This window comes from Chelmon rostratus, chromosome 16, assembly GCF_017976325.1.
Source record: "Chelmon rostratus isolate fCheRos1 chromosome 16, fCheRos1.pri, whole genome shotgun sequence".
In the NCBI taxonomy this organism is placed as follows: Eukaryota; Metazoa; Chordata; class Actinopteri; order Chaetodontiformes; family Chaetodontidae; genus Chelmon; species Chelmon rostratus.
The window spans coordinates 3,638,718-3,664,679 of NC_055673.1; the positions used below are offsets into that span (position 1 = coordinate 3,638,718).

General features: G+C 41.3%; 1 protein-coding gene across 1 annotated transcript; it reads left to right on the plus strand.

The window, feature by feature from the left end:
* Positions 1–24,983, plus strand: eno2 (enolase 2). Its single transcript, XM_041955202.1, has 13 exons — positions 1–31; positions 10,056–10,141; positions 10,834–10,929; positions 11,327–11,385; positions 14,186–14,255; positions 17,230–17,363; positions 17,884–17,975; positions 18,239–18,369; positions 18,976–19,173; positions 19,261–19,462; positions 21,954–22,062; positions 22,303–22,361; positions 24,048–24,983. Exons 2-13 carry the CDS (start codon positions 10,057–10,059, stop codon positions 24,115–24,117), a joined length of 1,305 nt encoding a protein of 434 aa, XP_041811136.1. The 5' UTR covers positions 1–31; position 10,056; the 3' UTR covers positions 24,118–24,983.
* The last annotated feature ends 979 nt before the right edge of the window (positions 24,984–25,962 follow it).

Below are 25,962 nucleotides of genomic sequence, written 5' to 3' on the forward strand. Positions count from 1 at the left end.
GGCAGAACACACACACACACACAGGCGGCAGGTAAAGGCAGGAAATCCTCTCTTCCTCTTTTCATCCTCTCCAGAGATTTTGTGTTTTTACATCCATTGTTTGTGTTTTTTTCTCTTTGATCTCATATTGATTGGCTGCTGCTTAGTGCAGGAAGGATGCAGAATGATGCTGCTTGTGTGAGACCGAAATGCTTCAGCTGTAGGTGCTACTGTGTGTATGTGTGTGTGTGTGTGTGTGTGTTTTTGCTTCATGCATTTTCTCTGATTCCTTGGAAAATGGCTGCGTGTGTGTGTTTGTGTGTATATCTGTGTGAAAGATACAGGAAAGCGTACGTGTGTGTGTGTGTGTGTGTGTGCATGTATAGTATATCTGTGTATATGTGTGTGTGTGTGCATGTGTACGAATGGATCATGCAGTCAAGTGTGTGTGTGTGTTAGATTGCTGATGGGTTTTAAAATAGCAGGCACAGGAAAAAGTGTGTGTGTGTGATTTTGTTTTGCATGTATTTTCTGTTGGATTTCTTGGAAAACGGCTCTCAAGTGTGTGTGTAAATGTGTGTGTTTATTTAGGTGTGTGTTTTGGCTGCAGGAATATTGTGTGTGTGTGTGTGTGTGTGTGTGTGTGTGATGGAATCAGCCAGTCAATTATGGTTGGGTCCTTGGTATATCAAGGGTGTTAGATGGTTGGTGTGTGTGTGTATGTATGTGTTTGTGTGTGTATGTGTGAGTGTGATTTCTTGGAAAATGGCTGCAAAGTGTGTGTTTATGCTGTGAAAATATTATGTGACAATCATGATAATCAATTCAGACCAAATGTATGTGTGTATCTTTTAATATGGCAGGCATGGGAATTTTGCGTGTGTGTGTGAAACATGAGAACATTCAGTATATGAGTGTGTGTGTGTGTGTGTGTTTGTTTATGTGTATTGTGACAGCAGGAACACGGTCGAGTCTTTGGTCGAGTCTGTGTGACGTGTGGGTGGATGTGAAGTGTGTGCGTGTGTCAAAGTACTTGAGATAATTGCAAGTTCAAGCTATATGTGTATAAGAGTGTTCCACTTCCTCTGTGTGTGTGTGTGTGTGTGTGTGTGTGCGTGTGAGTGTGTGTGTGCGTCTGCCATACGCGCAGTGATCGGCCTTCTGTTCTCCTCTTCCTCTTCCTTCTCTTTATCCCTCCATTTCTCCTCTCTTCTCCAGCCAAATAGGGTCATTTAATTATTTATCTGTCTCTCCTCTCTTTGTCTCTCTATCTCTCTCGCCCTGCCTCGTTTTCACTCGCTCTCCATTTCGTCCTCCATCACTCCTTCTCTCCCTCTCTCTCCCTCCTTCCTCCTGGCAATTCTTACGTCTCTCTCTGATATTTATATTTAAATCTGTCTCTCACCACTTATTCCTCCTTTCTGTCTTTTTCTCTTCACCTTACCCTGCCTTCATTTTCTCTGTCTTCCTCCATCCATTAGCGATTTCCCATAATTCTCTTTGTTTCTCATTGCATATGTTCGCAAGTGCTGGGTAAAAAAAAAAGTTTTTCCAATTAATCATGATTTCCAGTTTAATGATCCAATACCGACTCTTAAAATCCCAAGATTCATCTTTAGCTTCTCTCTTTTAAATTTGTGTGTGTTATTGACCTATTTTACATGACACAACTGGATTTTTCTGGATCTTTTCATACCTTTGTTGTGAGTTGGAATAAGTTATTTCAGATGTTCAAGCTTCCCTTCCTTTTTTTCATAGTCATTGTGAGGTGACCGGCAGTTTGAGCACCATGGATGCATGTAAAACTCTCCAGGTTGAATCATCAGTACAAAAGGAACAACTTTGTCAGACAAGAAGTTTTTATTCAAGCCAATAAAAATGATCGGAGAGAAGAGAGCTACGATTCCCAAGGTCCATTTCTGTACATAAATCTATGTTCAATTTCATTAATGGCGAGCAGAAGTTAAAACTCAGGGATTTATATTTATATAAATCCATTTATATTTGACAAAACAATCTTAACTCAAGTTCTGATTAATTGCCATTTGTCATGTTCTTCATTAGCAGATGGTGTTTGTTCAGTTGTCATGGAGTTAGCAGTGGATGAACTCAGCAACTGTCTCATATTTTCTACCCAAATGCTACAATAAACCCTTCTGAGCTCCTTCCAGCTTTTCCACACAGGAACAGTGGCTGAGGCTCATGGGTATTGTAGTATTTAAAGTCATTAGACACACCAAAGAAACAAAGTAGAAATAATTCAAAGTGATGGACATAACATATAAATAAGCGTATTGTTGAATCATTCCAGAAGACCTTTGTGTTTTTGAATATTGAGGAAATCAACTTTAAAATGGAAATTTACAGCGGGAATAAACTTGACAAAACGTCGGCTGCTCCCACGGAGCAGCCTTTTCAGTCTGTAATTTCAGAACTTTATTAGTGATTGATTTATGAGAGGTTTATTACTGAAATGTGTTCGCAATCCAGCTCATGATTTGCACTTTTTGTAAAAAAAAACGACAATAAGTAATTCATCTCAATCACCACTTTCACAACCCTCTGAGTCTGGATCTGCAGACCTGCCCTCTGCCTATATTTTCTTATTTTGCTGTGTTCGAGACGTTTCAGGGTGTCAACCTTTGTGCAGTTGGTGTGCAGCCCACCAGCCAATAACAGCACAAAGGGTGTGAGGGCGGGATGCCGTAAAAATGTAGCAACCAGGTGCCAGATCGTTAGCGGCGTCCACTGAGCCACAGTCTGAATGCTGTGTCCTCATTCTGCCTTTAAAAAGAAAAATAAGCTCCCAGAGCTAAGCCTGAGAAGTGCTTTTATATCTGCAATATGTTTTCATCTGACGCAGAGTTTGCAACAGACAGACTGGTCAAGACAGGCGAAGGAGTGGCCTGATATCTTGACTTTTAGTCCAGGCGCAGCATGTAAGGCTTTCTGCTATGAAACTACCCTGATGACATCGCCAGGGTTATTTTTTCCATATTCAGCATTTCTATCCATCCTTCATTGTATTTTTGTCATTCTTGCTTTATCTGCGTCTCTTCCTTCTTCTGTCTTTGCAAGATTTTATGTTTTCCTCTCCTCTCTCTCTTTCTTTTCGGCCACCTGCATTCGCCTCTCTCTCTGCAGTCCATCCTCCTTTTCCCTCCTTATACCGAGCTATGGTTGATATAATGCTGATATACCGTCCTCCCTCTTCTCTCCTTGCGTGCCTTCATCCCTTCACTTCGGCTCCCCGGCTCACGTGTTTTTGTTTTTTCTCCAGTGCTGGTATATTTTCTGCTGAGCACTGCAGTCTCTGGTAGGTGTGGTGTGGTGCGTTCATGGGTGTCCTCCCTCTCTGCTGCTGCTGCTGCTGCTGCTGTAGAGCTTACGTAACTCAGAGCAACGTGCACAAACAGCACCGGGCGAGAGACACCGACAGAGACGGAGAAAGGGAGAGGAGAGAGAGATGGAGACGAGAGTAATGAGATGAATTCGTTGAGGCGGTGACAGACTGGAAAGGAGGAATGTGTGTTTATCGATATGAGATGAGTGTGCAGCAAATATTGAGAAACACCTTGCTAGTGTCACGCATACATGACTGACCATTTAATACCACGGTGTGAAAATACCCCACTACAAATAAAAATACTATAAACTAATTTTACCTGTGAGAACCACATATCTTCATTTTCAGCTATGTGACGATGCTTTTTCCAGCTAATCCAAGAGGCTTTTGAAACAGTTTATTCAGCTGGAGAAGGAGGAGGATTTTCTCAGCACATAAAGGAACACTTCATCCTTCAGTTTATCACATTCACATTCAAATTCACCAGTTTTGGAGATACATGGTTTTCATTGGTCAGAAATGGAATGAAAAATTGTAATCTGAAAAGTAACTAGTAACTAAAACTGTCAGATGAATGTAGAAGAGTAAAAGGTAAATTATTTGCCTCTGAGATGTGGTGGAGTAGCAGCATAAAGCTGCAAAACATGAAAGTACCTTGAATTTGTACATTAGTGCAGTACTTGAGTAAATGTACTTAGTTACATTCCACCAATAGTTTAGCGCATTTAGAGCATCTAGTGGCCATTACAGGAACAGCACCCCGAGGTGCTTATTTATTGTCAGACACATGAAGCTAAAACAGAACTTCAAGCAAACAAGCACAGAATTTTCACCAGTAATATAATATTATGGTAGTATGTGGTAGTATTTTTAGCCGCACTAAAAAAGCACAATGTTTTGTCCACTACTATAGTGAAATACCTGCAAAATTGACATTCCCATCAGCCTCAGCTGTACTTTGTGTTCAGTGCTAGTTAGTAAATGTTAGCATGCTAACACGTTCAACTAAGACGGTGACAGCGGTAAAATATTAACGGCCAAACATCAGCATGTAAGCATTGTCACTGTGAGTTAGCATGCTGACATTAGCATCTAGCTCAAAGCGACACTGTGCAGCCTCAAAGAGCTGCTAGCATGGCTGCAGACTCTTTGAAATAGCGTTTAATGCATCGTTGCTACAGATATTAATGTCAGTGCCTCATTTGGATATTAATACATACTGACTAAATTTCACTGGGTTAAGAATATTTGGGAATGTGTTATACATTCACTGTAAAAGGCCTGCTTTGATGATGAAATTGCAGACTTTCTGATGTAAAACTGTTGGCATGCACCCTGCACACTGCTGCTCCACCCTCAGGAGGGTGTTTGGAAAACTGCAGTACTCTAGGGTGGGGCTTCAAAACAGCAACATAAAAGGGAGAGAGAAAAAACTCCATAAAATTAATATAGGCCAGTAGAGAAAAATCACCCACGCATCAATCCCCTTGACTCTGTGTGTGGAAGTTTCTGTATGCTGGCGGCGAGTCAGGCGCCTTATCTGCTTTTTCTGATGCTGAGCACCATTTATACATTCTGCTGACGCTTTTATCCCCTGTGACTTACAAAGAGTGTAAGAACTGAATAAGCATAAATTCGTAGGTCGTCGACGTCGTAATCGCCCAACATTGAGGGGAACAAGGTTCAGAACTGCTGTGGAAATGGATGGAAATATTCCTGAGTCGCACAAGCAGATAGAGGAAAGAGGAGTGCTGAGCGAAGGAGTCAGAGGACAGGGGGAAAAAAGACAGGAGGAGTAATGTGACTTAGAGGCAGGTTAAAAGCAACACACGGGGGGGATTTATGTCCCAGAGGAAGAGATGAAAGGTAACAGCGAGACCAGCAAAAGAAAGAAATGTGTTGTGTTCAATGTCTTCAGGAAGGTTTTACATATACAGAAAGTGTTTGCATTCAGGCTGCAAGTGAAATTAACAAATGTGCACATACAGTATCTGTGTGGTCAGTCAAACATCTGCAGGAAGACACAGAAAGAGTGGATAAAAAGAAAAGATATTTACATAAGACCACTGCACATGTACTCAATAAGGATTTCAATGCATGTTGCAACAAAATAAAATGAGGCGAATACATAACGAGAACAGGATATTCATCACTTTTAAAATAGAAATGTGAGGTGAAATTAAAGAATGAACATTATCAGCATGCAAACACAAGTTCAGATTCAGAGAAGAGAGATGAAGGATGTGTTAAAGTCATTGAAGCAGACAGAGACGCTGCATCTTTAACCGTGATGAGATGTTTGTGTAGCAGCATAAGCTCGTTTGAAGGTTATGTAACCACTGTTTCTACTGTGGTAAGTTTACATACATTAGTCAACTGTAACTGACCACATGATGTCAGACTGACTGTAGGAATAGTTTCGTCACGCTGAGAATAATATGCGGCAGTCAGCCAAACATCGAGCTAAGTAGCATTAGGCGATAGCATGGATGTAGTGGATTGTAATTAGCGTGGCACCAGGCCAACGAACACAAGCAGGTCAGGCTCAGCTAACAGGCTGGGGGAAACGTAGCTAAGAGCTAAGCTAGCTTTCATTTCCTGCAGGCGCTGTGGACGCAGCACAAGCTGGCTGAGTTTAACAAGCTGCTTTGCAACTTTTCTTAACAAATGCCTCACAAATTAGCAACCTGCAGACTGCTACTAGTTTAATTCACTGTAGTACTCGAATGCTACTGGTGAATTTAAGGCGGAATGTTTTCTTCTTTCTAGTTACTCAGTGCATGAGTAACATGAAAAGCAGCGTGAAGGCATGTTTAAAGGGGTTGTGAAACATTACCAGAACAAAACACACACAGACAAATTTAATAAAATCCACAAACAACAAGGTTCACCTTTATAATTTGAGTCTAAATGAATTCAAGCTTCGTTCAGCGACGTTAAAGAGCGAAAAAGTCCGGGCAGGGCGGAGGCGGGTGTGTCAACACAACATCGGACTGCACAATCAACCTTGCTTTATTCTTTTTATCATCACTATGATTGCTCAACCAAGCGTTTATTATTCTCACCATGATGACAAAGCTGTCCTAACCATAATAAAGTCGCTGCTTTAACCCAAACCAAGCTAACAAGCTGTTTTTGTGCTTAAAAAAGTGGATAAACAACATATTTTATCGTTTAATTTAAGGGACTTGTTGCTCGTCATGTGAAGAGTTTCTGGCTACTTTTCTTCTTTGTTTTATGTTTTAAACTCCTCGAGATCTGCTCCCATCATTTAAAGAAGGCACACCCTGTAATGTGCTTGTCGGTGAAACTGAGCCATCATTAATAGAATTATTTGCACCTGCACTTCTAACTCAAAATGGAAAAAGGAAGCTTTAAATCACTGCACCAATTTCCCCATAGACTTCACTTCAAACGACACAATATCTGGTTCTCTGTGGGAAACACAGTAAAGCTTTGCATGAACGAACGCACATCAGAGCGGGGCAATGAGAAAAGACGTGTCCACAGGAGTCGACACACCCTTTACTATGAATCTCTGCTGTATTCGAAAGGACATCTTCAGTACAGTGACACGTTTCTGCAAGCTAGCAGGGAGCCAGATTTAGCTCCTCACAGATCAATAAAGTATTCATACGGTACAGAGACGAGAATGGCATAAAAATCCTTTTTCTGACATATCGTTGCAGTGCTGCGTGACTGGAATATCAATGAGGACGAAGAGGGGAAACGCTCAGAGGAGATCAGTATGGATGATAGTGAAATGACAGCGAGGACTAAGCTCGTAATGTTTTGGAGTTTAGGTTTCTGTACGTGAGTAATGTCACGATGATGCAGAAATTTAAAATGCATCAAACATAATTAATGCATTTTTAATCTGTAATGTGGAGCGGGTCAGGCTCTCGCAGTGAGAAATCCTTTCATGTTAATAATTAGAAGTGTTAATAATTAGAAGTGAAACTAAGAAAGGACTGCACAGTGAAATGAGCTTATTTTGGATATAAAGCAGGTGCTTTATATCTTTCATTTAAATCCACATCTGATTTCTGTCCTTTAGATCACGTCTGACCTGAATATGTCACTCTTCGGTACAGGAGTGGGTTACAGCAGCTATTTGAAAATCCATCACGAAGTTTGTGTGTAACTTTACTAAATGGGATTGGATCATTAAAGCTAAAAAGATTTCCAGGAAACAGCTTCATAAAGAGGAAGTCACTGCACCATCAACATAACTGCCAAAGATAAGTTTTACGAGGCCAAACGTCACATTAAACATTTACCTCAAGTCCTTTGTGAATGTAGGCATGACTTTGTTATATTTATATATGCATACATGGAGAAATACAGTGTTTCAGAGGTAGCAGTACTCATACAGTGTTTAGAATGATCCGATTCTGCAACCTCGCTAGAGTCTGATGTTAATACTGCTGGAATGCTGTATGAAACAGAATGTGATCATTTGCTAATCCTTTATGACATAAACTTAATCAAAAAGAGCACAAAGACAATATATTTAATGACTGACCTCATCAGTTTCACTGATTTTTGCAAATCTATTTGAAATCTGATGCAGCAACATGTTTCAAACAAGTTGGGACAGGAGCAACAGAAGACTGGGAAAGTTGTGGAACGCTCCAAAAACACCTGTTTGGATCATTCCACAGGTAAACAGGTTGATTGGTAACAGGTGACAGCATCATGATTGGGTATGAATCATCCTGGAAAGGCTCAGTGGTTTTGGTTTTGTCAGTTGGTCTAGTACCTTCATAGCAGTTTCCCCCGGCAGTACCAGGGTGTAAATACTGTAGTAATATGTACTTAAGACCCAGTTTGTGTAGTGGAGCTTGTTTGTAAATTAGTAACCTGGCACCTACAGCTTGGGGCCATGCAATACTGCATTTAAGTCACTTAAAATCCTTTAAATTTTTGCTGCTTGGTGGTTTATTTCTCAGCGCCTGCGAGGTTGATGCTGCCGTGCACTCACCTCTTCAGACGAATACTCTTGTGGTCATGTTGTTTTTCAAAATATCAAATGGCGTCCAGAGATGCATCTTTCCTGCGTTAGTGCTGCAGGATTTTCCGAAAGTGGTCTCCTGGGAGAGAAGCGGCGACAGCAGTAAACAGCAGTACAGCATGCAATGATTGTGAAAGCAGTACCAGGATCAGACAGACTGCTGAAATGCACCAAATGCTAAACCTCTCTTCTTCTTCTCTTTGCCTTTATTTTAGAGAATGTCCTCTGTAGGTGGTCGTCTGTCTGTGTCCATTTTAGCAGGATACTGATGCTCATCATTCAAGTGCTGCTAAATTCTTTGATTTAGAAGGAAACAGCACTTTGACAGTTTAACCAACCGTGATCCAGTTTATTTCCTATTTAAACCGGGTGGTTGAACTGGGACTACTAGCTGTAGCTAAGTGGTTACTTAGCAGTCATTGTGTTGTGACTTTGAAGATGTAAACAAGCCAAATTGCAGAATTCTCAAATATTTCACTGATTTTCGTTTTCATGTCGCAATTACTTACATCTAATTAGCATCGGCTAGCTTCCCTGAAGTGATGTAATGGAGGTGATAATGTCGAAAGCATAACTTGGGCAGAAATGTGAGTAAATAGCTTTAAAAGGATCAGGCTAGTTACCTTCAACAAATTCTGTGACAAGACCAAAACCAAAAACGTGTTCGTCCTTCTCTCAGGTCTGATTTACCTACTGAAGACAAAAAAAACATTGCAAAAATACATATAAGCTTTGTTTTTTAAAAAAGGCTCAGTAATTTCCTAAATTGGCCACTAGTTTTCAGCAAAAGTTAGTCAAACAGGAGGAAATCTGTTGGGGACTATTTTCAGTGGTGGAGTAATACACATTTGGAGCTCTATGACACAGATACTCAGAATAATAAGAAAAAAACAGAATATTGCTTTCAAGCGTGGATGACAGCAGCGACAAAACGGTGCATATTTTACTCTGTTTCTGAAGACTTTTACTGCAAACTGCTTCCAGAAACAGAAAAGTAAACGCAGTGTGTGTGTGTGGCCATGTATTACTTATGTTGTGGGGACAAAAATCTGTTTATACAGCCTCAAAACAAAAAACAAAAAAAAAGCCCACGGCTGTCAGATGGGATGTTTTGTCATTCTGAAATACACACACATTCTCAAACTGCAATCCAATACAGCAGATCTGCCATTAAGTCTACTTGTAAGAAGATCCTGCAGTTTAAATCCCTGAAATGTCAATTATTCAATTTTAGGGTGAAGACTTGGGCTAAGGCTAGGTTTAGAGTTAGGCTAAGGTTAGGCACCTAGTGGTTGTGGTTAGGGAAATGCAAGTCTATGTAATGTCCCCACAAGTGATAGAAGCACGACTGTGTGTCTGTGCGTGCATGTGTGTGTTTGTATATGTGTGTGACACAACCCAGTCCTCTGTGGCGAGCTTTGATTTTCACTGTGAATCTGCAGGATGTTGTTTCATGTCTCCCCTGACAGGTTGTTCTGTGTGTGTGTGTGTGTGTGTGTGTGTGTGTGCGTGTGTGTGTGTGTGTGTGTGTTTGTATGGTGTAAAAATAGATCTTCGTGTCCATGAGATCTCTCTCCGTTATTCTTTCTCCCTCTTTCTCAATTCAATCTAAAGTCAATGTAACAAACCATAACTGTATTTCCAACACGATTTACAACACATCTCACACGGTGCAGCGACCATATCGAAGCATCTTTTCCTCTCCGTGTCTCTCAGGATGTCGATCGTCAGCATCGTTGCCAGGGAGATCTTGGACTCCCGGGGAAACCCCACCGTGGAAGTGGACCTTCGCACAGAGAAAGGTGACCGCCGCCATGCCTGTCTGCAAATATCAGAGGAAGAGAAATAACATAATGTTCACCACGATGGTGTCTGCTCATATTAATCATATCAGAAATTTGCCAAAGAGCATTAAGAAAACTTGGCAGCGCAACAGCATCTGTGCTGTGATTGTAAATTGTTTCTGACATGAAATGACCGTCATTTGACCTCTGTCTGCATCAGTCAGTTCTCAGCTCAGTGAAAGCTGGGGCTCTTCTTGTAGGCTGGAGATATACGGTACAGGATGCTTTCATAGATTCAAACTAGATTCAAATTAGATTTCTGTGTCAAAAACTCTAAATGACGAATGAAGTTATTTTAGAGGATGAAATAAAAACGCAAAGATTGACAGATTAACATCACAATCATGGAAAACGATTTTACAAAATCCAATATCAGATGAAAAACAAAGCAGAACAAAAACTAAAGAGGGTGTAAAACAGTTTAAAAAAAATAAAAGCACTGTTATATCAAAAAGCAAGCAATTAGCCATTGCAGCTAATGCTTTAGTTATACTCGGCCTCTTAATTAGTCTCATGCCATAAAAACACATCTGGTGCAGCTTTGAGATGCTTACGTTTAAAACTATGAACTGCAAAAAGCTTCCCTCCTCTCCTCTGTCCATTTCTTGCCTTTAAAGCCTTAATTCTGTCTCGTTCTTTCTGATCTGCAGGTCTGTTCAGGGCTGCGGTGCCCAGCGGAGCATCCACAGGGATCTACGAGGCTCTGGAGCTCCGAGATGGAGACAAGAGCCGCTACAAGGGCAAAGGTACAGAGACACACCGGCTGCGTTTGCATGTAATTCTGCAGAAAGTTAAAGCTGCGTTGTGCGATTTTTGACCACAAGGGGGCAGAACAGTTCCAAGACATTAGCTAGCTGTGCCATTTTAACCAAAACAACTACAACTCCCATGATGCCTCTGCTATGTGCCAGTATCTAACACCAGCAAAGAACTGACTCAATCATATAGTCCAAGTGCATCTGAAAAACCAAAACAATAAGCTAAAAAAATGTTAATATCTGCTTTGAGCTGCAGATCTTGTGATAAATCTCTCTGGAATAAAATCTGAAGTGTTGCTACAACCCCACCACCTTTATCCTTTCCTCTAGTTGCCGTCATTTCCCTTTTCTGACTCACTTCCCTTCATTTGTCCTCTTCTTTCAGGTGTTTTGAAGGCAGTCGGGCACATCAACGACACTCTGGGTCCAGCTCTTATAGCCTCTGTAAGTTCACACAGTCTAATTATAAATAACCACATTTAAATATAAAACACCTGACTGTCGCTCTCTGTAAATTCTCAGCATAGATGAGATTTTTTGTTGACTGCCCTCCCAGTCAACAAAAACGGATTATATGAGAGCTAAATATAAAAAAAGATTCAATAAGGGACTTGAATTTCATGAGTTTATTTATAACTTATATAGGGATAGAAATTCTCCACCTGGTTCTTGCCAAATCTGGATTTTCTGGCCCCAGTAACTGACTGACGGGATCATCTACGTCAGGATCTCTCCTCTCAGAGCGATCCTGACGTAGCCTCAACATTTCCAGTCAGGAGTCCTGAGTGAGGAGGTGTGAATGACACACTCTTTTAAAAGGTGTGATTGGTAAACCTGCGCTCTGAGACATTGAACAGATGATGAAATCAATAGGCCTAATCACAGAATTTACTCTCTGTTAAGACATGGTGTGATTAAGAATGCTCTTTTATGTGACGAACATCTCTGTTGAATAAATTATGAGCCATACATCAAAGCAGCCGACAGAATGTGTGAAAACTCAGACCAACCTGCACGCAGATCTACTCACATGCTGGTAGTTTTATATTTATTTGCTTACATTTATCACCATGCTGGTAATTTTAGTCTTTAAACTATCTGATAAATCTATAAACGGGGGAATAATGACTCAGCTTCCATCAGTTTCTGTGACTGCTGATGTTGTAGTGTTATTGTGTTGGGTGGGAGATGAGAACACATCTCTAACGAGATCGAATGTTTGCCGACTATCTCTCCTATCTGTCTTTCTGCCATTTTCCCCCCTGCTGAAGAAACTCTTAAGCCTTTAAACGTCCTCCAAACATTTTCTCTTAAGAACTGAGATGATTTTTGAATAACTCTTATCTTTTTTTCCCACGCTCTAGTCTTAACTGTGCGGGGAAATTCTTAGAAAATGTCATAATTCTAACAATTTTCTTAGAATTTCATCACGAGGAGCAAGTCTTTGCACCCCAGGCTTCAAACCTCCTTTTAAAAACCTCTGTGCGACACCGAGGATGTTGTGCTCGTGTGTCTCCGCGGTCTCTGGTCAGATTGTATCAGTCAGTGAGGCTGAAAAATGTCCCATTTGGACTTAAAGTGTGAACAAAACGACCTTGAACTGCAGGTGACGCCGAGCGCAGATTCAGTCGATCGATGTGCAGATCGCATCTGGGTGGGCGAACGGGAAGCTGCGAGAGTAAGATAAAGTCTTTTCAGCTATCAGTAACGGTGTGTGTGTGTGTGTGTGTGTGTGTGTGTGTGTAGAGAGATGCTGTGAATGAAAGATGATGATAATGTGTCTGTGTGAGAAAAAACTGTGAGTGAGTGACAGGAAAAGCAAATGAGGTGTGTGTGGTTGTAAGTGTTTGTAAGAAAGTGTGTGAGTGTGTGTGAGTACAATAGTATGAATCAGATATCTGCTGCAGTGCAGTATGGGTAATCTCCTCCAGATGTTTTGCCGGGAAATGAATCTCGGTCATCGGTCAGGCGGGAAGAAGCAGCCGAACGTCTCCGAGCTCCTGAACGTCCAATCAGAGAGACGAGTCGGTCCGTGTGTGTGTGTGTGCGTGCGTGTGTGTGTGTGTGTGTGTGTGGTGTCATAATGACGATAATAACACTAAGATCTTCATTCATAAATCACTTTTATCCAGTCAAAAACTGGTTAAAATGTGGCTCACAGGTCTGTAAAACAGCCAGGAAGCTGCGTAGAACATAAATAAAACAGAACGTGATAATCTGCTAATCATTTTTTACATAAACTCAACTGAAAACAGCACAAAGTCAATATATTTAATCATCAGCTTCATTGATTTTTGTAGATATCTGATTATTCTGAATTCGATAAAGCAACACATTTCAAACAAGTTGGTACAGGAGCAACTAAAGACTGGGAAAGTTGTGGAACGCTCCAAAAACACCTGTTTGGATCATTCCACAGGTAAACAGGCTGATTGGTAACAGGTGATAGTATCATGATTGAAAGGCTCAGTGGTTCACAGCGAGGATGGAGCGAGGTTCAACACTTTGTGAACACATGATTGGATAAAGGATGTCAATACCTGGACTCAGGTACACTTCAGGAAACTGTTGTCAGGAAACTCAGTTTGTTTGTAAATGACTGATTCTGGTTTTATTTACGTTTTAAACAGTGTCCCAACTTTTTTGAATCCCGGTTGTAAAACGGAAATATTACAATGCAAATTTTGCCATTCGGAACATAAAAAATAAAAACCCAACAATCTACTCTTTGCACTACTCTGTTATTCATGTCATCGCATGCTAGCATCATTATACTGTGTAACTTGGACTATTACCGTTGGTGGAGGCCTGGAAGAATGAAATGCACCTCCTCACGATGCCAAGAGTAGATTTCAGACTTCATATTATAAGAACATGGTCCAGATCAGAGTGAACAGGTTCACATTTTCCCTTTTTATTGCTCTAGAGGACAAAATCTCTCCATGATATGTTGCAATAAACACTACTGACTGGGACCAGAATCAAACGATACTGTACATGAAATTAACTGACTCAGAAAAGTGGATTTAGTGACTCTTTAGAATATGTCATGTTTATTTATGCGTGTTTAGTAATACTGTAACTTTTCTCTCTGCCTCAGTTGGCAAATTTACATTTAAGTATTGAAGTAATTTCTGTTATGCACACTTCAAGCCTTAATGAACAAAACTCTGAATAGATTTCTGGGGAAATATCGCTCCTGTGTGTGTGCTTACAGTGCGTTTCTGTGCATGTGTGTCCGCAGGGCATCAGCGTGGTGGAGCAGGAGCAGCTGGACAACATGATGATCGAGATGGACGGCACAGAAAACAAATGTGAGTCAAAACAAGTCGTGATCGCTAACATCACATCCAGCCAGCCGGAAATCTCCCCCCGCTCAGCGTCCACTCATGTGAAGTCACACACGTTGTGAAAAATGTCTTTACTAAAAGCATGTTTGTCACAAAGTGGCGACAAGAGGCGTAAATACAGAGCAAACAGACAAACACCACCGACTCAGACGGCCCTGATAAATAACTGCACTCTTCATTTATTTTAATCCACGATCACGCCAAGTAATCATGTCAGGCTGCAAGGTAAACAGCACTGGAAGTAATGGTGTTGGGATAAATTAATTTCAGCCAGCACAGGAAAGCTGTCAGACTGAACTGCAGCTGAATGTGTTGTGAAGAGATTTTAATTTATTATCTGTCTGTGCAGAAAAACTCAATTATATCCGGATAAAATGAGCTCAGATTCAAGTCACAGAGAGTTCCTTCTCCTTACTGCTCAGCATCACGCTTCAAATTTAAATTTAGGTGAATAAAATCAACTAGAAAATTCCCCCTGGGAAATTTTGAAAGGGACACGGGGTGCGTTCGAGCCGACAAAATTATCTACGTTTTAAAGTTTGAATGAAGTCTCTAGGAGAAACTATGGCGAAGCAGCGGACAATTGAAAAAGGCTGCAATTTGAGAAAACTGCAGATATCAGAGGCAGTCAGTCCCTGATTAATGAATTGCTCCCAGCTGTGTTTCTGTGGCTTTCTCCTTGTCTGTCTCTGTTGATCACCTCAGCTGTCTGTGTCTGCTTCTCTCCTCTGCTTCATGTCTCTGTTAACATGAATTAATGAACTGAATCAATAAACATGAATGGAGCTAATGCTAACAGAGCTAACAGAGCTAACACTAACTGAGCTAACAGCTAACGGTGCGAATATCGCTAACGGCGGTAGCGCTAACAGAGCTAACTGTGCTAGCAGAGCTAATAGAGCTAACAGCGTTAACAAGGGGGCGGGGGGATGGGGTTTTCATTATGCATTTGTCTGTGTGTGTGTGTTTATGTATCTGTCGTTGTGTGTGACTGCGTATGTGTGTGTCTTCGTCTGTTTGTGTGTGTGTGTCTGCTTGAACTACACAAGCAGCCCAACCAGCTCCTACATGGAGATGTGTATGGTATATATGTGTCTGAATGTGTGTGTGTGTGTGTGTGTGTTTGTGTGCGTGTGTGTGTGTGTTTGTGTGCGTGTGTAACTTCTGCCCCACCTGCTGATAATTACCTCTGCACCTCTCCCACTGTTTACCTGTTCCTGTTCAGTTTTGACGTGCTTGTTTTTAATCACTTTTTAGCTGTTGGTTAGCCCTGCTTGTGTGTGTGTTTGTGTGACTACTGTCTCAACCTTTTTGGCAAAGCGCTTGGTGAAGCTGAGTTTAACTGTTTGTTGGATGGAGATTGTTTTCAAACAATGCCCTTGTTTTGACTGAGCTCGTTAAGATAATCATTCTCAGGCTTGTTGTCCTGCAGATGTGTGTGCGTGGGTTATTGACCGGTGTGTGTGTAAATGACAGTTGCACCTGTTAAACTCTTCCCTTGAAAAGCGGCTTTTTCGCTGTCGGTTTCTTCCGAACAACTTGCGATTGTGTCAAAACCGTAGCTGCTATCAAAAAACCGATTACACTGTGAGATGCGGACAAGTCTGGGCCAGATGTAAGTGTGTTTTGTGTCCAGATATTCTTTAGAAAAATGACAAAATGGTCGACTTAAAAAGACTCTGCGACTCAGAGAACAGGAGTTTGTATTGTATGCAGTGAGATTTGGGTTCGGCGAACCTCCTGAACTAAATCCTCTGGTGAGAGAACCGTACCTCGTATCAGAGTGTACTGTAGATCATCGGACTCCCGAGAACTTCCTGAGTCCGACCATCACCTCGTTTTATTCCTGACACAACAACTTTTCGTTTTATGGCGAGCTAAAGACAGGAGGCATTTCTGCTTTTTTCCCAAAACAGCTCTGAATTTTAACATGGGACTTAATGGGAGAGCAGGAGGGAGCTGGCTACACAAAAAGCCTCACTATTTAAATTCAGTAAGTCTCTCGGTTTTTTCGAGGACATCACACGAAAGAGGACAAGTTTGTCTACAAACTGATCCCAAAATTATGCGTGTAGAGTGTAATTTGTGGCCGTAGCGACGAGAAAAAGAGAAGATTTTCAGATCGTTTTTAGACTCTGTGCCACTCTAGCACGCACTCTAGCACGAACATTCCGCGCAATACACACCCATTATAATCTCAAAATTTCCCTCCAAACGATCACTGTCATTGAACAGTGACTGATCAAAAACTATAGGACCAATCAAAATGTGGATGAACACACCAATAGACCAGACTTGGGTCTGCATTTTAAAGTTGAAATGAAGTCTCTCGGTGAATGTATGCCTGAGCTACAGATGTTTGAAAAACTCCAATTTCAATCTTGTTTTGATATATAATTTGCGAGGGTTTTCTCAAAGCTGCGGGACGAGTTAAGGGACGAAAACTTGGAGGAGGATGAAAAATAAGAAGAAGAAGAAGAAGAAGAAGAAGAAGAAGAAGAAACGCGCGGGATAGTAATAAGTGACTCCTGCAGCTATGAAATAGCTGTAGGAGCCAGTGACTCGGGACGTTGCCCCGTGTCCCTAATGATTAGAGTGGTTAAAGAATTGAAATGCATCATCTATAGGACAAATTTATGGGTTAAATGTGAAGATAATTTAAAAATAAATAACTGAAAAATTAATTGTTTAAAATTGCCTGGTTGTCAATGTAAAATAAATATTCCATTTTATTAAGCAGAATAAACTTTGAGTTCAAAACTTTATTTGTATCATCACACGCTACAAACATGACTTACAGCCCCTCCAACATGTATTACTGCAACAAAAGTACTAAAACTGTGAGATTAAAGGAAATCGTTATTCCAGAAATACTGTTGGATTGGTTATTAGCTTAACAATCAAGGCAAAAAATGACAGTGAATTTCCTGTCAAACAGCTCAGTTTGGGGCCAACGCCATCCTGGGAGTGTCTCTAGCCATCTGTAAGGCCGGTGCAGCAGAGAAAGACGTCCCCCTGTACCGCCACATAGCTGACCTGGCCGGAAACACAGAGCTGGTGCTGCCGGTTCCTGTAAGACACAAACTCACTGCACAACATCTGCACACAGTTTTTACGAAGAGGTATGAAGGTAATAAAAGAGGTGATCTGAGGTGTTTTATGGAACATAAACGTGGAAATAAAATCTTTGTTCCATCTGGATTCGCTGCCGATTCACCACCTGCACACAGACTGAAATCAGCAACTGTTCTTTCAGTTAAAATGTTTAATTTAGTTTATTCAAATGAATTAAACTCTTTCTCACACACATATTAGATTATTTCATGTGTTTGCACTGTAATATAATCTGGAATAATGACTTTAAGACTCATATGCATGTTTATGATGAGCCCCAGATGTGAACTGCAGACATTTACTGATGTTTCTTAGTTTTTTAAGCTTTTTAGTTTTATAAAACATTATTAAACTCTAACTTTTACTTTCTTTTAATTTCCTCTTCTTATCTCCTCTTATTTCCTCTGCTTGTCTCCTTGTGTCCTCCTGCCTCCTTCCCTCTTCCACCTCCTCTCCTTGTTTCCTCTCCTCTCTTCAGGCCTTTAATGTGATAAACGGAGGTTCCCACGCAGGTAACAAACTGGCCATGCAGGAGTTCATGGTTCTCCCTGTTGGAGCCGAGTCCTTCAAGTAAGAATTCATCTAAAAAATTTTGATAACCAACTACTTCTGGTATTGATCAGAGGGAACTAAATTGATTAACTGGCTGATTGAATTCTCTTTAAGTCTAAAGTCTTGTGCTGTTATTTCTCCTTTCCTAACTCCAGTTCTTTTTTCCTTCATTCATCCCTCATCGTTTATATCTCTTTGATTCTTTCTCTCCTGCTGATGTTGGTCCCTGCTTCCTCGTTCCACTCGCTGACGGTCTCCTCCTCCTTCTGTCCGTCTCTCAGGGAGGCGTTGAGGATAGGATCGGAGCTGTACCACACGCTGAAGGGGGTGATCCAGGAGAAATACGGCCAGGATGCCACCAATGTGGGCGACGAGGGAGGATTTGCTCCCAACATCCTGGAGAACAGTGAGGGTGAGTGTATTTATTTCAATCAAAGTCTATCCTCAAACCCTCTATCACTTCTTTAGAGTTTGTTGACAGCTCGGCATGCTGGGTAGTACGTGCGGAACATTAGCACATGGCAATAAAATCGGACTTTTAATCCTGATCTTTTCATGTAAAATGACTTAAATGTAAAATGCATCATCATTCATTTACATTCAGAAATCAGTCATTGAAATATTTAAACATATAGTTTTGGAAACACTGTCCTTTGCTGCAGCTTTGATTCACGTTCAATTGTATTAGTAGTGTGGTTAATAAAATGATGCACTGCAGCCTTTAAAGGACCAGCATGTAGGATTTAGTGGCATCTAGTGGTGAGGCAGCAGATTGCAACTAACTGAATGCACCTCGCCTCGCCCTCCGTTTCCAAGCATGTGCGAGACATGGAGTCAGTGTTTGGTTTGTCCATTCTGGGCTCCTGTAGAAAATGGCAGTGTGGAACTGCAGACTGTGGACTTAGTGGGTTCGGGAAACCTGTTTGTAGTACATCACCATTTCCACCTTCTATTCCTTACATTAACTCCCGTCTCCGTCACGCTCCTCTTCTCCATCCCTCTCGGTCTCACTCCTCAGCTCTGGACCTGCTGCAGACGGCCATAGAGAAGGCCGGCTTCACGGATAAGGTGGTGGTCGGGATGGACGTGGCCGCCTCAGAGTTCTACCGAGAGGGGAAATACGACCTGGACTTCAAATCCCCTCCAGATTCAGAGAGACACATCTCTGCAGAGGAGCTGGCGGACATCTACCAGGGCTTCGTCAACAACTACCCAGGTGGACGATATTTGTTGTTGTTGTTGATCTTCAGCCAGAGGCGAAATATCTTTTATTAACTTTTCACCTTCCCTCCCTCCTTCCCAGTGGTGTCCATCGAGGACCCGTTCGACCAGGACGACTGGGAGGCCTGGTCCCGTCTCACGGCCCAGGTGGGGATCCAGGTCGTGGGGGATGACCTGACGGTGACTAACCCTAAGAGGATAGAGAAAGCTGCTGAGGAGCGAGCCTGCAACTGCCTGCTGCTCAAAGTCAACCAGATCGGCTCCGTCACTGAGGCCATACAGGGGTGTGTTCGCTTTACTTCAGCCTGAACAAGATTTTTAGATTCAAGCACAATGAAAATGACATCGCAGAAAGCAGTGCAAGGCAGAAACATTCTTCAGCATGCAAAAGAAAATAAAACTATATCTAAAATATTTCACATTTCAGGCTTCAGAATTTAAACGTGTTAAAGATTCACTGGATACACACACAAGAAAATGAAATATGAATAAATGATATATAAAACAAAAAGCCGAATTCACGAGCAATTAAACACACCTTTGCTCAGTTCAGTCCACTCAGGAGTTTTGCTGCTGCAGCCTCGCTTCTTCTGGTATGACCAGCAGCTTCAGGTGGCTAATGTTAGCTAATGTTAGCATTAAACAAACAAAATAAACAAAATTTAAACAGATTTTTAAGAAAATCAGCAAATGTTAGGAGTTGGTTCATTGAGATAAACACTTGGAGGCTCTAATTTAAGAAGAACTGGCTGCAACAAGGCGACATTATTAAAAGAGGTGAACCTGCAACGGATGAAAACGATGTGGAAACGTGATGGAAATTCGACCTTTAGGGCTTTCTCGTGTTTTCCTTCACTGCAGTTTTTCTGTGGACGTTTCAGTCACATGGTTATTATTTTGCACAGTCTGTTTCCTCCACACTCTGTTGCATTTGTGTTGATCGATACATCAAATTTTCCACCTCAGCCAAGCATTTTGCAATATTTTACATTTCTTTTTATGCACAAATTGAAAACACACATAAAAACAAGTTGATGGAAACTCACTCGGTAGCTGTTGCTCAGTATGAGTTCTGCTCTCAGCTGTTTTTGATTAAACTGACATGTAATGTAGAAACAGGTCAAATACATCATTAAAGTGATAAAAATCTGCCTTATTAGGAGGCCTGCAGGCTTTACAGATCCACACAGACGACTCATCACTGTCAGTCCACGTTGTGAACATATGCTGCACACATGCCCCACACACGGCTACTCCCTTCACCAAAAAAAAAAAAAAAGAAAAACTAACATGGCCGCCTCGGGCAGGCCGATGAACTTGGGCCGGCCAAAGAAGGTCATCCATCTTGGCTGAGACCACAGACAGGCCTATAGGGAGATACAGAGAGAAACAGCTGCCCTGCCATCATTCACAGATGTGGAAACACACACACACACACACACACACACACACACACAGGCAGCCAGCGTGCTGTCAGTCACATCGTTACCTGTCAGCCATGTTGACCTTGTGCCAGAGACGAGCAGGAGGAAGCAGACCTTTACAGAAGATTAATGAAGGACAGGAAGTGACAGGAGCTCTTTCATATGAAGATTCGCTGTCAGTCACATGCATTGGTGCAGCTGACTGGGACCGTTGTGTTCATGTATCTCACATTTGTTGATATCTTTGTGGAGAGAGTGTGTGCTCCAGTCTCGAGTGTGTGTCATCAATCTCAAGCTTAACAAAACGTCACTCAGGGTTATGAAGCTATCAGTCATGGAGGAGGAGGAGGAGAGAAAGATAAAATGAGGGAAATGATGCTGGTGACAGTAAAGATGATGCATCGCGCCCGTCACATGAAAAGCTTCCTGCATCGTTAATCTGATATATTCTTCTATCGGCTCAGCGGGCTGAGTGGGAAACTAAACGAGGGCTTGTTCATTTGATTAAAACCTCAAGTTTGACCCGAGGCATCAGCGCGGTCTTCATTTTCATGTGGTTAGCAGGTTAATGTGTCAGACGAGCTGCAGTCACAGATAAATCAAAGTCAGATGAATTAACACAAAGAATAATCACGTTAAGGAGACGTGCGCGATGTTTTAACAAGCATTCTGCACCCTGGACACGAGCACACATGCATTCATGCCTGGAATCACCAGCTGACAGTGTCGTGCGTTATATAGTGTAGTTAAATCTAAAAGCTGCAAATGAGCAATATTACAGAAGAGTGAACAGTATGAGCCATATGATTAAAACCTGCAACACTGTCAGCTGCTGCAAAACTAAAACAAAGGTAAACATACAGACTAAACATGTCAGGGCTGACTTTACAGTATTATTCAACATATTACTGATCATGCATCATGTTTCAGGTACTTCAGGAACTTTCTCTGTGCACAGTTGCACAGGTTGTACCTCCACTAGCTGCTGCTCCGTGTGCACACATAGACAGTTTTCAGCTAAACAACAGTGCAAATTAAGATAACGCGCAGCCTCACTCTCACTACTAGTTTGGCATGCAGTCAGTTCAGGATACTGAGGTGGAAACCCTGATATATTTATATTATTTTATTTATATATATGAATCATTCAATATTTTTTATAGTGAAGCTACAACAAAGCGATGCATCCACAAGCACCTGAAAGGAAACTGTTAATCTTAACTGCAGATGGGGAGCTAAAGGTGCTCGGTTGTGTTATGTGACCTATTAAATAAATTTAAAAAAAATTCTAAACTAAGTTTTTTACTTAGAGATAAAACTGTCTGCTTGTCTCTTTGTGTCTGTCTCTCAGGTGTAAACTGGCTCAGGCGAACGGTTGGGGTGTGATGGTCAGCCATCGTTCAGGAGAGACAGAGGACACCTTCATCGCTGACCTGGTGGTGGGACTCTGCACTGGACAGGTACACACACACACACACACACACACACACACAGAGGACATCATACTGACCTGCATTCATGACCTGGAGGCTCACCTGAACTCTACCTGTAACCGCTACATGCATAATGTTTGCAAAGACCTGCATAAAGAAAAATGCCTTTCATCACTTTGTGACCTTTTCTTAATATTACCTCCCAGTTGAGTATTTTCTTTTGTTTCTTCCTCATTTGTTCTGATTTTCGCCACCTCTCTGTTGCAGATTAAGACTGGCGCCCCCTGCAGATCTGAGAGGCTGGCCAAGTACAACCAGCTCATGAGGTGAGAGTGCTGCAGATATAATCTGTCATTCTCCCTCCTGCAACACTTCATCAGTGCATTTCAGATGAATTCCTCAGTTCAGTGATGCCTTACTGGGATGAATGTGAGATGCAGCACCGTGCGTTTAGTGTCACGTACGGCTTCACCTTTCCAGCGAATGTAAAAAGTTGAGATGTCTAAGAATAGAAAAGGAGCAGAGAGGGAATACAAATCGATTCACCTTCCAAAATCTGGTCTGATCAAGCTTATATACATCTGGAAACACATGTGAAAGCTGCCCTGAGAGACAAAGAACTGGGGCAACAGGCCTTTTAAACCCGTGGCCACTCCCACCTCTCAGGTGCAACCACTTACCTTGAAGACAAACCCAGAAACAGCTTGTGTAGACAGAAGGATCAGCAGTCTTATAAACAAGCAGCTACATATTCTCTTTCATGTCATAAATTCTTCTCTTGGAGGGAAATTAAAGGCTTTTGGGCGGAATTGAATTTCTAATTATTCTAATGAGGCATTCTGAAGAAAATCTGAATTTATCTTTACATTTTCGTGATATTATCCTCAACACCTGCTGCCTGACTTTTCACCTCATTACACGACTTTATATAAACTTCCATAAAAGTCCAAGTTGCAAACTTTGCCTTTACAGTATTTAAAACTTGTTAAACTTGTTAAAAAACCCCAAACATAACAACTGGAAGCTTGCTGCTGCTAAAGGTACAATCAGTAGCAACTCAAGTAAATATTTAATTCAAACTTTTTTCCTCATTTCCTCCTTTCCCCCTTTTTTGGCTCCAAATCTGACAGCAGCTGTGCTATAACATGGCTCCTCAGGTGCTCGCTCTCCTTTAGCGCTTAGCATCACAGGGCTAATTGACGTGACAGGCCACAGCAGCGCCAGTGTCACCCCATGTGTCCGAGCCAGTCAGCAGCAGGAGCGGGGGGAGGAGGTGGGATCGGCTCAGCGTTGTAATCCCAGCGGACTGCCGAGGAGACGCGGGAGGGGTGGGGGGGTGGAGGGACTTACAGGGGCATTAACCAGCGATAAATGCTAATCAGTGCAGTGAAGCGTGCACACGTGCAGAGAGAAATAAGTTATTTATGCTGAGACAAGCTGACATTTTCTTTTTCAAAAGGAGAATTCGAACTTTGCATTTCCACTAATTTTAAGGATTTCCTCACTTTGAGCTCATTTATGAGTCGAGCTCCAGAAACACTGGATTCTGCTTTTATCTTAATGCAGCTCAGTGTTTTTATTAGACCATCTATGATGTCATAAAGAAATCCATTGTTGAAAATTAAAAGCTAAATACTCGTAATTTGTTTTGGTTTAATTATGACTTAATAAATGTGTTCATGAAAAGGAAATACAAATAAAAACAATTGACACAGTGAGCAGCTGTTTCAGGAAGTCTTTTCAAAAATAAATCTATGTATTTATGTTTTTAGAGATTCATGTGTTCAGTAGGAGCGAGGGAGGACAATAGAGCAACGGCTGCCTCGTCCTTTAGGTCCAGAATGTCACTTTAAGGAGATTGTAGGTCTGCTGGAGGAAGAGCTCACATGTTTTTTTCTTTTAAGTTTTTATTTGTCACCTTTTGGTGCGGAGAGCTGAACAACCGACACCTCAGCGCTGACATTTAGCTTTAAATTAATTCCTCTCTGCTCGTCTTCTTCTCCTCTCTGCAGGATTGAGGAGGAGCTGGGCGACCAGGCTCGCTTTGCAGGCCATAACTTCAGGAACCCCAGCGCCCTGTGAAACTGACCGACGAATGACTCCCACACACACACACACACACACACACACACACGCACACACACACATAAACTGACAGACAGGGCAAACATGGAGCGAGCCATGCACAATGAAAGATCACACATGGAAAAACACAGGAGCAAAAGAGCCAAGCAAAAAAAAAGAAAAGAAAAGAAATTATGCACTTATAGGTAGAGAGACGATGCTGTATGCACACACACACACAAACAGAGTACGAAAATGCAACACGCGCTCATGCACATGCAGGGGAACACCATAAAAATATCTAATTTCTAAGCCAGACATGCACTGTTACTGTAGTTTTAAAGGAATAGTTCATGTACAGCCAGAGGACAGACCTGCAAAAATAAAGATTATTGTTGTAAAAACAGAGAGAAAAAATAAGTAGAGATATAATAGAATAATGTAGACTGAAGCACGCAACCGAAAGAGATGAAGAAGAAAAAAAAAACACCAAAAGAGGACGATGCACTCGCAGAAAGAAACACGAAGCAGCAGTTTCAGGGACGGAGTGAAAAAACAACAAAACCACACGAACACCTGAACACTTACACACTGAGTTGTGTCACACTCTCACCTGGACACTGAAGTACCTGCACTCCACCCACTTCTGTCCTCCTCCCACCCCCTTTTTGTCTCCTTTTACTTCTTGTCCTGTCCGTTTCTCAGTTTCAAACCCTCGTTTTCTTCCCGCCCTGAAGTGACTCTGATAGTTTGTCCTTTATGCTTGAAGTCCTAAAGAAAAAGAAGAAAAACAACCTTGAATCCCGTCATTCCTTCTGTTCCTCCTGAATGTCCATAGAATAGCTGTGTCAAAAAAGATGAAAGAGAACAAAAAAAAAAGAACCGAACGCTTGTCATTGAAAATAATGTGAAAATATGTGAAATAAAAAGACGTTAATTTACAATTTCAATCACAGTTAAAAGGTTTTTGTCTTTTCTGTGTCTGTTTCTTGTTCATGTGAGTTTTACGGTCTGAATTAACTTAAGTCTCTCAGCAGCTGTAATTTTGAAAACATCTATTTAAAATTTCATTATCATCATGAGTTTGAGCACTTGCAGGTGTTGCTTTATATACTGTTGGCTGGTTTATTCTACAGCAACGCATCATATTCTATAAGATCATCATCTATTTGTAGTGTCGCTGTCCGTTGAGAACCACGTATCTCAGAAAAACTGCCTGTTTTCAGCTTTGTGACGATGCAATCTTTCAGCTGATCCAAGAGGCTTTTTAACAGTTTATTCAGGGGAATCTTCTCAAGCCATAAAAGAACATTTCATCTTTTGATTCATCACGAACATTCAACATCAACACATCTGGACAGGACGGGAGAGACAAAATGTAATCTGAAAAGTATCTAGTAACTACAGCTGCTAAAATGTAGTGGAGTAAAAAGTAAAATCTTCCCCTCTGAGATCACAGCTGAAAAAATATTATACATAAATGATACTTTTGAAGAAGATATGAAGAATGTACTAAGTACACTTTGTGCTATTCCCGTCACCTTCAGGTATACTCAAGTGTACTCAAGTAGTCCCTGAGTACCACTTGAGTATACTTGGAGTATAAATAGGTAGGTTAATAGTAGGTTTTGCAAACTTTAAGTGAACTAAAGCCGCCAGTGAAAATCAGGATTCATAAACATTCAAAACACACCTGCAGTTGTACTATATCATAAATAAATTGGAAATATACTTAAATATACTTCAAATGAAGTGAAATTAAAGTACACTGTAATTAAACATGCTAATAGTGTATTACAAGTACTTTAAAATACCAAAAGTAAAAGTACTCATTATGGGGAGCGGACCTTTTTCCAATCATAC

Excerpts from the sequence above, each read along its gene's own strand:
- eno2 (XM_041955202.1), top strand. The coding sequence starts at position 10,057 with ATGTCGATCGTCAGCATCGTTGCCAGGGAGATCTTGGACTCCCGGGGA. Across the intron at positions 18,370-18,975 it reads CATCCTGGAGAACAGTGAGG|CTCTGGACCTGCTGCAGACG; the intron begins GTGAGTGTATTT and ends CTCACTCCTCAG. Across the intron at positions 22,063-22,302 it reads TGGGACTCTGCACTGGACAG|ATTAAGACTGGCGCCCCCTG; the intron begins GTACACACACAC and ends TCTCTGTTGCAG.